A 15043-nucleotide genomic window follows, 5' to 3' on the forward strand; every position below is an offset into this window, starting at 1 on the left:
TTTTTATTTCCCTAAACAATTCAAGTTGCCCCTATTAGTAGACAGTTTTACTATTTTTTACATTTTACTATTCAGTTACTGTTTCAGGTGCTTCTTTTGTAAAATCAGCATCATTAATGTATCCTATTATCAAACAGAAGGATTTTCATCAATGTTTTAGAAAAAGCAAAAACAGAAGTTATTTCAGCTAATATGATATAAAAAGACAGTGGATGGAACTTTCCTCCTTTCATTTCTACAATACAGACAAGAAAACTAGTCAGTTTAATTTATTTTTTTACTGTCAATGAGGAAAAATAAACAGTAACTGCATGCTGATTCACGCTTCAGAAAAGCCCATCAAGAAAGCTTCAAACCCAAATCAATACAGTACAATAGTAATACATAATGGGAAAGAGGGATATGGATACCCCTTGTAGTGGGTAACTAAACTATTAGAGAAGAAACTTGGGCCCAACCTGACCTGCAGGAACTAGATTGGGTAGGACAATTATTATAAATTAAAACTTTGACTGGTATCATGTAATACATATGCAGAAACATTTACAGCAGTAAAGAAAACAAATATTGTGCCAACAACATCTCCCTTTTTTGACATGTCTCTCATTTATTTACAGTCTTTGGACTACCAAACACGCCCCGCCCCCCCCCCACACCCCACCTCAAATCCCTGAGAGGAAGCCATGTTAATTTTTCTTTGTAAATTTCTCCCTAATCAAGCAACTCTTTCAAGGGTCAATACTGTAAAAACGTCAAAAATCCATTTCAGTCCCTTCTAAAGCCAAGTGTAATGCAAAGAGAAGTAGCTGAACCAGTGGGTCAATCTCATTAAACTAAAGGTGATGTGAGAACTAGCAGATGCTCCAATCCACAGACTCTAGTAATGGAGCAGAACTTCCCAACCATTTTACCAACATACTGCAAGAAGCTGCAGTATGTTTCAATACTGGGAAAATCTTTATGGAACTAATCTCTACAAAAATGGTGCTTTTATGTTTAAATGTCACAGTCCTTTGGATAGTGCATCATTGCCTCGTCTTACTATTTTAAGATTCAGAAAGATTTGTTTTACAACACTGAACAGCAAAACAAAGTGCTGCTTAATCAAAAACTGTTCAATAGACAACTTTAAATTGTTGAAGAAATCCTAATAAAACTAAGTTCCCTGCAAAAATACTACAGTATACAAGTTTTAGAAAGAGTGACATTTACAAAATCGTAGAACAGGATTGGAGTCCCCTGTTTTGTATAAAATGTCTACATAAAGATATGCCATAGTACACATGCCAAGTTACAAAAACTTATGTAAACAAAGTTATCATTTTCTAATATTAACAGTTTTATAAGAAATGGTTGGCAGTTCCTTACCAAGGCTGATATTTCAAAGCCTGAGTATAGGTTTCAGGGCAATCCATTCAACCTCTCTGCTACAGGGTAATACTAGAAATTCCTGATTGCAATCAAAGCAAGGAGAAGGGTCTCTGTAAATGCTGTAAAATGCAATTACAGTCTCTGTCTCAGAAACTGGCAACCTTAAGAACAATTGAGTTGCTTAAATAGTCATGCTACATATAAGGCTGCACAGATATCTTCCAGTATAACCATAACAAATTCTTATTATACTACCTTGTATAGTGTTCAATAGACAGCCTTAAAAAAAAAAGATGTGAAAAATGGAACAGACACAACAAAAGAACCTTGTTGAGGTACCCGTTATGTAATTAACTTAACAAATAAAATTATTTATAGAAAAAGTTAGTTTGGAAAAGTGAAATCTTGAGCTTGTAACAATATTCTTAGAAGCCAGGTTTGACAGCACAGTGGTTGGACCTGAAATTGTCTCCTGATCTGAAGAATTTCCATTGCAAACTCTACGGCAGACCCTGCTTCTCCTGATCCCTCCTCCTTGCTGTTCCAAGATAAGACATTAGCCCTGTACAGAGAAGCCTCACATGTAGAGAGATTGGGCACTCACAACCAAGTACGCAGGCCCTGTCCCCACCTACATGTACTGTTTTGACTGCAAGCACACACTCCATTCCCAAGACTTGATTAATTCATTAACAACAGATACTGCATCAGAGAAGCAACTGTAGTGAGTTATTTTTGATGCTACTGTAGATAACGATAACATATGAAATGGGCCTCACATTCATACATAGAATTAGGAAACTCTCCTCCTACTTTAAACTGTCAAACCAGGACATTTTGCAATTCAGATGCCTTGACTTGGCACAGAAGGGAATTTCACTACAATAATTTGCCAGCTTTACTTGGCACAAATGTAGAGCTGGTCCAAATATCTGCTGATTCTCTAGCAATTTTTTCAAACGTTCATAAAGAAACCATAAAATGTGTTGCAGGCAATATACTCTTTCATTTTTTCAATCTGATTTCCAAATAATTTATAGTACAAGGCCTGAAACACAAACAAGCAAAAATGTCCAACTTCATAATGGGCTTTTATGGTGGTATGATAGAAACATAACACAGCAGCTGAGGTGTTTTTCTTCCTTCAGAAATTCTGATGCAAAGAAGTTATCTTAATGGATAAGTAAGAACAACAACTTTTTTGTTGTTGTGAATTTTTGTCTTACAAGCTTTTTCCTGTTAAAGATTAAAGTTATGATTTTCAAAACAAGCCTAAAAAGCTTTTGACTCTGTATAATGTATTTTCACTTCTCTCAAGACTTATATGTGGCCTGCTTTTGAAAAATATGTAATACTGTAATGAAAAGATTTTTAAAATATGAAGACACTAAAAAAGATATTGATGAGATTTATATGTGCTGACAGTAACTCCGAAGAAAATCCACAAATTTGGTACACGGCAGCTGTGAATTGTAGGATGATGACAACAACCTTCCAGTAGCATTAACGACTTTTCATTTCTATTCAGAATTACATTTTTTAAAGTCCAGAGTGTCCATATCTCAAAAGGCAGAAATGTATAATCATAGCTGTGTAATCAAGTTCTTGTCATTCAGTTCATTCTTCGTTGAATAATCTATTTTGGTTGTAAGTTTTCTGTTTCTAAATCTGAAAAAAAAGATTACATACATTACAAATAATTAGGCTTACTAGTTTTTGTATTTCCAAAGGGAACTCACTTCTATTGCTCTTACATGATACCTATAAACAAGACACAGTTCTAATAAATATGATCTAATCCTAAACGCATCTATAAGGAAAAAATTTCCAATATATGCTGTTAGACTTACTTATGAGTAAACATACTCAGAATCTGTAATAGTTTCCTCCTAAAGATGTAAAATTTCTAAAAAATTTGAAGTTATGGGAGAAAAAGATATTTTCAGAGATTTTGGGAGTGGGAGTGGCTTGGGAGGGAATTGAATATATGCAGTACTAACTTTCCTAGGAAACCTAAACCTATTTGGCTGCTTTAACAGCAAATGCATATAAAATTGTATTAATTGACATATTTATTAAATTTAAAAAAATCAATTCCTTAGTTTTCTACAACCTAGATTGCAAATACACCTGGTTCCAAGGCAAGAGAAACCTGCAAATTGCTGCACCCTACGCTATCTCAACACATCTCATTCATTCCTGGGAGGAAGGGGGTGTTATTCAGAGCTCCCCTCAAATGTCATAATATTTGCAATGGACATTTTTTAAAAAATCATCAGACTCTTCATGTTACACAAAATCTTGTATGGAAATTTTTTTTACGCATTTCAAAGGAAAAAAATTCCATAGGAGTTTTTATCAGTGTTCTCCAAAGTTCTCTGCTGGAAAAATTGAAAATAAAATGAAACAAAACATGTTTCCCCCCAATATCCCCCCATTCCTTCACTTCTCTAAGTCTTCCACCATCATCTTGGGACTGAAACAAGGGTCAGAAAAAGGCTTAACAAATCAACTCCAAAAACATTTCCTCCTTTTTTTTTTAAATACCAGGTCAAGGAAATGTCCTAGGCAACTCAAAAGCTAGCACTTCCAAAGGTTCACAAGAAAATTGTGGCTGGTCTTGGTATTTTCTACTAGCACCTTTCAAGTCTAATCCCACCTCAATATTACCTGTAACAGTACAAAAATTCTTAAGCTAATTGTCCATATACTGTTTTTTTTTAAAAAAAAATATTTATTTTTGTAAACACTACATGTTTAGACTCAGTATTATATACCAGCAATGGGCAAGATCTACCATCCCAGAATCAGACATAAAATGGTAGTTCAACGGATGGAGTCAGACAATATGAAAGAGAGAAATGGCTCATTCCTTGCTTTTTCCCTCAATCTTCCAGATCTTTACAATCATAATTTTTTACAGCTTACTTCAGCCCGCCTTATATACACATGCAGAGAATGCAGATTTTTGTGTATGACTGGTACATCAACTTAGAATTAAGGGGCAGGTTTATTTTGGGAACACATTTATCCTAGGAATTAGCCAAGGCAAATCACTGAATCCATGACAGAAATGCATTTCCTGCCTTTGAACTCAGGATGGGAAGAGCCAACACCAGCACAAGCCTTTAAGCTTAGTTCTAGAAGTTTCTGAATGATATTTTGCAAGGCCTCAAGTATTCCTGAAAATGGGATGCACAGAGCCCAAAGAAGAAACCTGGTTTCCTTTATGGTTTGCATCAGCTCTTAGCACCCTGCTAACAAAATTCATGAATATTTTACATTTTATTTCGTGGCCCAAAGCACCTCAGCTTGAAGGCTGTGAAAATATAGTACTAGTGGGGAAATATAGGTCAGTTCAATATGCTTACCCTTTAACTTGCAACATTTCTTGAAACGTCTCTGGTAGAGGGTTCCCATAACTTTCTGGGAGGAAGAGGGTAAGAATCCCTATCAGCACAGTCAGGCTGCCCATAAGGATGTAAGGTAGAAACCTGTCATAGGCACCTGGTAAACAAATAAGATGGGCAAGTTTATTATATAGCTGTATGAATTAGTTTATTTTTGTATACTGGCCTTCTCTAAGGACATCATAGCAGCATCACTGGGGTTATCCTCTTGTATCTAGGCAACAATGCCTTGAAAGATAGTGCTCCAGATGACTCTGGTCAGGCCTGACTGAACTAGAGACAATCCCTAAGTATCTAGATAGCTTTCCTATATCAAATCATTGATCTCCTGGCAAGAGGTACACCTCAACAATGTTTTGAGTACGCAAGTAACATATTAGTAGAGAATCTTGCCTCCATGTTATCTTTTTATTGAAACATAATTTTTACACTTTAACAAAGTCTAATATATGATAATACTAACCAATAAAGGAGCGATTATTTCAGCCCATTAATTATTTCTAACCAAGAGGAATCAGGTTACATGCAAGGAGCACCTTCAAAGAATGTGTTATTGATCAGCTCGGTTTCTCACATTTATAGGTTTTCAAAATCATCTAATAATAGCTAGCTATCCTACCTGGTAGGGCTCACATTCTTGATTCACTGATATCTTGCAACTTCAAACACTATACAAAGTTAACTATGTTCAAATATCTTTTTCAAATCCTGCTATGTAAGAGGCAAGCCGTATTGGTGACGACTCACCTTTTATCCTGGCGCAGGCACAGTGAGGGGCCTGCGGGTGCGCCTGTATCAGGCTTCTGAGGGGCCGCGGAGGCAATGGGAAGGCATGGCAGCTGGCCTGGTGTGGCCTGCTCCACGCACAGTGCGGCCCAGTGGGGCAGCGTGGTGCGGCCCACCAACCCAGCAGGGCAGCCTTGGGTGGTGTGGCCCTCCCAAGGCCCCACAGCTAGAGTCCATTGTATTGTTTCATGCAACAGACTCTGGTGCTAGTATATAAATACTATGTTAGTTTACTTTTTTATCTTAACTAAAAATACAAAAAATAGGGATTACAAGTTTCTCATATCTGCTAGCCCCCAATGAAGGCACCTATCTTTGAACTATATCTTGGACATTTTTGCCATTCATAAGACACTTCTCATACCTGAGCCCAGACCTATAACTATTTATTTCTATATATAAAGATAAGTGTCCTGACTGACTCATCATCACTCAGCCCAAACCTCTAGACCTAGAAACATGAAATTTGGGGAGAACATTCTTTTCATGATATAAACACCCACTAAGAAGGGATTTTAAGAAATTCACCCCTAAGGGGGTAAAAACGGGTAAAATGTGTTTTCCCAGAGGGATACAGCTTCCCTGTGTGGCTGGCAAGCTGCTGCCTGCTTACACCCCCACCCACTGCCAGCTCGGCCACTCTTCCCTGATTGGGCCAGCCAGCCTTTCAAGGTCATTTGCATATGCGGGCTGATTGGGGCTCACAACATTCCACACCTCATCCCCTCCCCATCATGGCATGTGTCCTAAGGTAAAATGCACCTCCCATTCTTCCCCTAAAAGTTCACTAGGGTTGCCAATCTCCCTGTGGAGCCTGGGTTTCTTGTGTGGCTGCCAGGCTCCTGCCTGCTTGCACCCCACCCCCCTCTGTTTGGTCAGCTGTGGAACTCTGTGTTCTGAGATAAATATCAGGTAAAGGGAACTGCAGATGAAGAAAGATGGTACAAGACTCCTGAATAGGGATTTTATATAAAAGTCAGTATGGCAACTGAGCTTTTAAATGTTCATAGGGAGATGGCGCATGACTTTTCTAGGGACCATTTCAATGTGAGCCTTTCACATGAACTTGCTGAAGTGCCCACCACACCACTCCTGTCAGTCCAACTCTACCTCACACCTCTTGCAGACATCACCTCTTGCTGCCCCCAAGAAGCTTCCTGGCAGATGTTGTGCAAGGTACACGGTTAAAAGGAGGAAGCAACTTAGAGATGTGTCAAAGAAATATGCACATCATACTTCTGCAGTGCACCGAGCAGCGGTGGCTGAGCAGTGGCACCAGCAAGATCACCCTGAGGTGCACAGAGCAGCAGAGGTGCAGGTACTTGACCATAATAAATTTGAATCTGAATATACTACAAAACCCATAAGTGTTATAACTGGATTTAAAGTAGTTAAATACCATAGTGAAGCACAGGTATCAAGCTAGTATCTTATATACTAATCGCGAAGTAGCCCCTCCCCACAGATACTAAACCCATGGATCGGGGCCACCTGGGAACACAACACATGTTTCTGTCACCTTGAGGGACCCATCAGGGTTGCAGAAAAATATAAAAAAAAATTGGGATATTTAAATCCCCCCCCAAACATTTACTTGCACTGTGCGCATGTACAGTCCTGAGACTCATGCAGGAAGTGCACAGCTGCCGGTTGTTCTAATTGACTGGGTTGAAGGAAAGCATGGCTGGGTCAAAAGGGACATGCAGCTGCTATAGAGGGAGCAGAGCATGTCCCTGCCACCAGGCCTCACCTTTCCTTGCCAGGTCAAAGCTGCCCTGGACTGGAGTGACATGGCTGCAAGCCCAAGCAAGCCACTTCAGGCTGCGGCAATACGGTTGCAAGCTGCTCCAGACCTGAGTGACATAGCTATAAGCTGAGTTGAGCTGCCCCCAGGCCTGGATATCACAGCAAGGTAGGGGACACACAGAGGGGAGGTTCTTTAGAGCAAGGGGGAGGTGTTTGGGAGAGATGGGGCAAAGAAGTTGAAAGGGTACGCAGGAGAAAGATGTTTGAAAGGGGAGAGCTAAGGAGAAGTATTTTTGCAAGGGATGGGGGAAGAATTTTGGGGAGGGGGAGAATATTTTGCCTGTTTAAACATTTCCCAAGTCCATAATCCACATCAGGTGTGTGGCATGGTGCTGGACTGGGGCCTAGCACCAAGTTTTAAAAAGCCAGAAGCTCATGAAAAATAGCTGGAGAGCTCTGAGGGGGTGGAGGCAAAGTAAGGAGGCAATGGTGCTGAGCCCCTGCTGGAGTTGGAGAGGGAACCACCAATAATTAGTAAAAGCCAAGAGATGGTGAATGAGTGGGGGACAGGGAATGATAGGTAGGTACATGGGAGAAACAGTGACAGGGAATGGTTAGGTGGGGGGAGGGAGCATGTAAGAGTAGCAGGGAAAGGTTGCGGGGGAGATTAACAGGGAAATGGTTAGTGGGGCAAAAAGGTAATGGAAAGGTTGAGGGGGGGCAAAAGGGTAAGGGAAAAGTTGGGAACGGTTGGGCAAAAGGCGGCGGAAAAGAAATAGGCAAGGGTGTATGGCAAGGGGAGAAGTAAAGCCAGGAGGAATAGGATTCTATCTCCCTGCAAGTTCTCTTCCCCCCAATGTTACCCCCACCCTGCAACCAGCACATTTTTGGTGTTGCCACACCTGGTGTGCCCCCCTCCCCATCACTATAACACAATCCACAACTTGTTATTGTGGGTCTCTGTTAACTATACCGTTTCTTACTTATTAGAAACCATATAACAGGGTTGCACTTACTTCTGTGCAGGCACACATGGGACTGCACATGCCCAGGCCTCCTCATCAGAAGGCTTCTTTAGCTTTAAATCTGTAAAAGGTGGGGCTCTCCTCTCCCAGAGTGCCTGCACAGCTGTTTCCCACCCAAACAGCCCACACTCTGGGAGTGACAGCACCCCTTCATTAAGGTTCTCCTGAGTCACTGCATCCTCTAAGGTAAGCAGTGAAGAGCTCAGCAGGGCTAGAGGGGGGGGGGGTGTTTCAGTTTCTTCACAGGAATAAAGACTGAAGCATTACTTGTCCCACAGCAGCATCTCTCTTGGTGTTGATGTCCAGAAAATAATGCCTTATGAAGGTGTCTGTGGATGACCACGTTGCTGCTTTACAAATATCTTGTATTGGAACTCCGCTGATGAAGGTTACTAAAGATGCCTGGGACCTGGTGGAACGTGCATGTACCTCACATGGACAACGTAAGTTGGTCAGTTCATAACATAACCTAGTTTCCTGGACTACCCATCTAGAGATGGTCTGGGATAAAGCCCTAGTCCCTTTCCTAGCCCCTGCATAAAATATTAACAATTGAATATATACCTGAAATGTGCAGTACAAACCATCTAGAATAGTATTGCCCTGTGCATGTCCAGTGTGTGAAGGGCTTTCTTTGCCTCTGAGGTAAGTGAAAGGAAGGATGTCGGAAGTACAACCTCTTGAGAAGTATGGAATTTGGGGAGAAACTGAAGGCTAGGCGTAAGTACCTCTTCCTCTGGATATATCTGGATAAATGGTGGGTCTATCCTCAGTGCAGCTATTTCACTGACATTGCCATTTCACTGACATGCCTAGTTGAGGTAACGGCCACCAAAAATGCTATCCAGGGAACCCAGGGAACAGGTAGCCAAGGGTTCAAAGGGTTTTGTCATCAATTTGGAAAGCACCAACAACAGTGACAATTGTGACACTATAGGTGATGCTGGTGGGAAGATATTATTAAGACCCTTAAGGAACAATTTAGTTGTGTAATGTGAGAAGAGTGTTATGGCGAGATTTGTGGGTGGATAAGGCCCCACCTCAGACGGATATACAAGCCTTTCATTCTCCTGCCACTCAGGCAGGTAAAGGCCAGCCCTTCCCCTGCAGCCTTCACTATAGCAGGCAGACAGCCCTGACCCAAATCCTCACAGGGTCCCCCCTCTCCTCTTCCAGAGGCTCCACCAATACAATTTCCTGTATTGCCTCCCTCACCCAGCTACAGCCCAGGGCTATTGGGGAAAAGGGAACTCAGAGGTTACTTTTCCTCAAGGCCATTTAATGCTAGCCTTTCTAGACCCTTTCCATGTGACCAGAGTGTTTGTGCATTTGTGCGTCTTAATTCCTCTCAGCTAACAACTTCGCATAAGTCAGGGTTAAACAAAAACAAAACAAATTTTATTTACACCCAAATCTAGATTCACTCTCAGGGACATGTTGGACTGCCCCTTTTTAAAGTAATGCTAACAGTTCCTTGGCCAACTCTGGTGAGGTGGTACACATAACCTTATTAGGGAGACTCAGACACGCAATTTCATCAAACTCTATTTTATAACTGTTTTAACTACATTCAAGGCCCAGGTATCTGAAGCAACAGACCCCCAGCCAGGTGTAAAATAGGAGAGCTTGTCTCTGAATATCACCAGCTGTCCCTCCTCTAGTCAAAAGAGTTGCTTCTGGTTCTGAGGCTGATCTTTGGAGGGGTGGGCCGTTGACCCTGCCTTGCTTTCTAGGGGAAGATTTCCTTATAAAGTGCTGAGCTGAAGTTGTTTGAAACAAGTGGATACTAGTGGTATTGATGATATGGCTGGTACCAGAACTGCCGTCCTTTGTATTGTTGCTACTTGAAGCTCACTTGTTGTGAAGCTCACTTCAGTTCCATCAAGGAGACGTTCATATCCAGCAACTTCACCATCCACAACATTTGTTCAGTGTATAATCTGAAATCACTGGTTGGTGAGACGGGTTCCCTGTCCCTAACATTCTCACTGGAGGATGGATGTGATGGTGTGCTTGGGCTCCAATCCAAGGCATCCATCTCAACATCTGATTCTGAGAGATGAAAAGGAAGGCCATCGAGGATCTTGATGGGAAGCCATAGGAAGCACATCAATGAGCCTTCAACTATCAGATCTGAGATGGATCCAATGAACTCAGGGTGGTAGATTTCTTCCAAGTGCAGTGTGGCTTGGTGGAAGCATGGGAGTAAGTCAGACATTTATGGGAGCCACATTCCTGATGAGATGTGTGTCTGTGGTTCCAAAGAGTCAGATCCGAGTGAAGGTCAACCAGTTCGCCCTCTTCCTCCAAGGAATACAGTGAAGATGCCCTGGAATATCATTTTAGGCTGCTGCTTTTAAGAGCTGTTATACTCTCAATAGCTTTTATTGGCTGTTTTTATTGCGATGTTTTTATTGTCTTTGATTGTTTTACTGATAAATCTAGTTTTTATTGTTTTTACTGTGGTTCAGTTTTGTTTTAATGTTGAAAGCCTATTTGAGCTGGAGAGAGCATACTAATTTTCTATATAAATAAAGTAAGGTGGATTTTAAAAATGTACTTTTCAAGAAGGCTGCACCCCAAGAAATAATGGAACTTCTCCTATTAAAGTTTTGAGGTGTGTGATCTGTAGCAAGAAGCGGCTCAAGGATATACACTGGAACATTAATCATGCAAATAACACCTATAGGTGCTTGAAAAGATTTATATTTAAATTAATTTTGGCATACTTTCATGCAAACACTTTCAAAGTAGAAGGCAAATTATAGGGCATTTCTTACCAAGGTAAACAAAGTAAGGAGCAATGATGCTGCCCACCCGGGAGGACATGGAGGTAGCACCCACAGCCATGTTCCTTACAATGGTTGGGTACAGTTCTGCAGTGTAGACATAAAGCATGGAGAAGGCGGCTGTGACCCCGAATTTCCCCAGCATTGCCAGAATAAGAGACAGAAGGTAAAGATCTGGAAAAAAGCAGAAAGGAGTAGTAAGGACTTTTGTCAGGCTTTTTTGGTTAGGCTCTTTTGCACATTTCTTCCTATTATCCCATCTTGTTTTTATTCTACATACCATGTTGCTAACATTTTGCTTTATATGTGAATTATACATTCAGACTTAATTTAGATACAGATCTGAGACTGTGCTACAGGCACAATAGACGCTCATCCCTTTCTTCACGAGGGTAGGTAATGGAAGACATTAAGAATGCAAGGCCCTGGCCCAGTAAATTTGAGGTCAGTTAACCGTTATTTTCATGTTTTGAGGACTAGGAAGCTTTCCTGTTAATAAAGATGAAATGTTTGGTGATGATTTTTTGTGTGTGTTTTGGGGCTCTCAGTACATATTTAAGGATCCTATTGATGTATTCTTAAATTGACCTCCTGGGTACATAACCAAACAAGAAAAAAGAATATAAAACCAACATGATACAGGGCTAAAAGCAAGTCTTAGAGCCAAACTAGATGTGACACTGTCCCTGAGTCCACCAGAGAGATGTGCCTGCCTTTTTAGGAATGAAATTTCCTCTGTTCACAATGCTGTGGGGCCTGATCCTGATTGGGATGGTGGCAGGGGAGGAGTAGTGCCTGTTCCCCCGACCCATGTGCCATTTTCAAAAGTCCAAATGATGGGAGTTTTTGCTCTTGAAAATAGCATGGGGGACACAGGAGCTCCTCTTTCCCCCATGCCACGGTCCTGTTTAGGATGAGGCCCCTGCAGCTCTTATAAACAGAGGGAATGTGAACACGCTCATAAACAAATGATGGTGCATCAAGGTCAGTATTGTGTATTCAACACTGAAAGTGGCTTTCTAAGGTCTCATGCAGAGGTCTATCTCACTACCTAGACATTTCAATGGGAGATGGTGGAAATTGAACCTGGGACCTTCTACATGTCACGCAGATGCTCTGTCTCTGAGCCACAGCCACAGCCCCTCCATCTAAAATGGTGGAGATGTTCCTGTGATGGACTCAGGGAAGCTGTCATTGTTTCGCTCTTAGATGCTTGACTCGAGCTTGTCTCTTTCAAAACCCAGGTCTTTACTGGAGTCTTCATACCCCTTTGAAAAATGTTAATGTATGTACAGCGCTGGTGAGTTTCATACCTGCAGGTACCAGCTGAATGAACAAGATTACACCTCCTCCCAGGAACAGTGTACCAGATATCGAATAACGCCGAGGTAGAGTCCGAAGGAGAAGCCAGGCAATCACATAGGCTGGAACTTCAATTACAGCTGACAGGAAGCAATTGAGGTAGGCATTTCCATGCAGGTTGGAGGTGTTGAGTGACAGACCGAAGTAGCCAATAGAGGTGAACATCCTGAACAGGAAAAAATAGGAAAAAAGCAGTATATAATGCAGGCTTTAAGACTCATATTATTATCCAAGTAAACATGCAAGAATTTTAATGCCTAAACTTAAACATTTCAAAAATAGCTGCCATATTTTCTAATCTATCACCCTATGTGACAACTTATTTTGTGTTAAAAATGCTTTCATCCACAAGCCACACAGCGAATTTTACTCAAGGAGGTAACAGCTTTCTTTTCTGGACAGACCAGAAGCCCACTGTGTACTATGCTCAACCAGGTGCTACTAGTTTGTTACACTTGCCACACAGCACTGCTGGCTTGGTTGTAGAGATGACGGCATTATTATTAATAACAACAACAATAATGATGTATTATACAGCGACATTATCTGAAGCTCCTCCTAACTGCTCTCATTTGTTGATATATCTTCCATGCAGAGCCAGTATTTTTATGATTCTTCATAAGAAGGGCTTTTATGTATGAACTTCCAATTTATTTCTTGGGATTATCACATGGCCATTTAAAGCATAAAACGATTTTATCTCTCTTTTGTATCTACCGTGGAGTAGTGAAAAATTACTAAATATGAATTTAGAAAAAAACAGTCTACAGAAACACAGAAGAATCTTGGAAGAAAGGGCTGCTTTAAAGGTAAGGCATTCAAGAAGTAAAAATGGTTCTGGAATTTTTCTACTTAGATATTGATCAGATAAATGTTCCCACAAGCACAACAAACTTAATTGAACCAATTGAACCAATGCATATATTTGTGACGTGTGGTTTACACAGTTGGATAAGTATTTGTGCAACTCAGTTCATACATGGATCTGAATGTTCCTTTGGGGTTTGATAACCATGCCTTTCCCAGAGGAAGGTATCATTTTCCTGCCATCTGTAGGGGTTACTTAACTTAAGCCGACACTCACTTGTTCCACATGTGTTTTAGGATCACACACTTATGTATGCATGTCAAGTCACAACAGACTCATGACGACCCCAGCAAGGAGCTTTCAAGGCAAGTGAGAAGCAGGGGTGTTTGCCTTCTTTCTTGGTGGTCCCCCATCCAAGTACTGACCCTGCTTAGCTTCCGAGATGTGACAAGACTGGGTAATACTATGCTGCCTTCCCTCCCACCACATGCTTACATACCACAAAAGAAGAGACATGACAGTGATCACTGCAATGTTTTGAGTTCTGAACAAGTCCAGAAGTATTGCCTTTTGCTGCATGGCATTCAAATCCTGCACCTTTGAAGGAAAAAAGAAGGTGATCAGATAGGTACTCTTTTAATTGTAAAATAGTTTTTTATTGGATGGGTCAATACAATCGGATTAAAACACACGTACAGTTCATTTTATTTCCCACAGATATATTTCCCCACCCCTCCCCTCCCCCTTTTCCATATTGACTTCCAACAGCACTCCAACCCCCCATTATTATTATCACATTATTTCTATACTATAATAAAAAAGAGTCCAGTAGCACCTTTAAGACTAACCAATTTTATTGTAGCATAAGCTTTCGAGAATCACGTTCTCTTCGTCAAATGCATGCATCTGACGAAGACAACGTGATTCTCGAAAGCTTATGCTACAATAAAATTGGTTAGTCTTAAAGGTGCTACTGGACTCTTTTTTATTTTGCTACTACAGACTAACATGGCTAACTCCTCTGTTTCTTCTATAGTTGTTTTTATCTCGTTATTGGTAAAGATCTTAACTAAATCTTATCTTACTTAATATCTTTAAAACCCTTCGAAAGACCGTAATTGTCCCTTAACATCCCATCTCTTTTCCATATATTTTTAAATTTTTTTCCAATGTGATCAGATAGGCACTCTTAATATGCTTTGCATGATGCTGCTTAAATCTCTAGAGGGTTTTGAAACTATTTTTTTTAAGTAGTTTTTTAAATATAAGAAACAGGTGTGCTAGAGGGGACCCTGGAAGAGTTTTGCAGCAAGGAAACATCATCTTTATTTGGGAAAATGCCATGGCCCCAGGGAGCTGACGGGCCGACAATCTAAAAAAAAAAATGCATTAACCCCTTCTCCAAAAGAAACTACTCATTCAAATGATCAATTGCGTCAGTTACAGGTTGAAACAAGCACATATATCAAACTAAAAAATGACTGGGAGCTACAAAGCACACATTTCTAATGATATTGCTAAGTCAAACTGCAAGAATTACTCTAGTGGTAGGTTTTCAGTTTATCTATGTACTTGTCTGGGGTAAACACAGGTGAGTGGGAAAAGGTGAGTCAGAGCTTTCTCTGTTTCACAATCTGCCTGCCCCACAGGCCTTGTTTCTACCTACCACTACAGCAGCATAGTGCATCTTAATACTTTTTTCTCCCCCTGGTAAGCTCTATAGGTAAGCACCTTTTCTGCATTGCC

General features: G+C 40.8%; 1 protein-coding gene across 1 annotated transcript in view; it reads right to left on the bottom strand.

Annotated features, from left to right (window-relative positions):
• Positions 1 to 268: 268 nt before the first annotated feature.
• SLC22A4 (solute carrier family 22 member 4) overlaps positions 269 to 15043 on the bottom strand; it is an 86927-nt gene continuing 72152 nt past the window's right edge. The window contains exons 6-10 of the mRNA XM_054978425.1: positions 13797 to 13894; positions 12441 to 12655; positions 11119 to 11301; positions 4743 to 4878; positions 269 to 3039 (exon numbers count right to left, since the gene is read on the bottom strand). Of these exons, the coding sequence (XP_054834400.1) occupies positions 2955 to 3039; positions 4743 to 4878; positions 11119 to 11301; positions 12441 to 12655; positions 13797 to 13894 (717 nt within the window). The 3' untranslated portion in view covers positions 269 to 2954. The remainder of the gene's footprint in view (positions 3040 to 4742; positions 4879 to 11118; positions 11302 to 12440; positions 12656 to 13796; positions 13895 to 15043) is intronic.

Source organism: Eublepharis macularius, chromosome 4, assembly GCF_028583425.1.
Source record: "Eublepharis macularius isolate TG4126 chromosome 4, MPM_Emac_v1.0, whole genome shotgun sequence".
NCBI classification, from domain to species: Eukaryota; Metazoa; Chordata; class Lepidosauria; order Squamata; family Eublepharidae; genus Eublepharis; species Eublepharis macularius.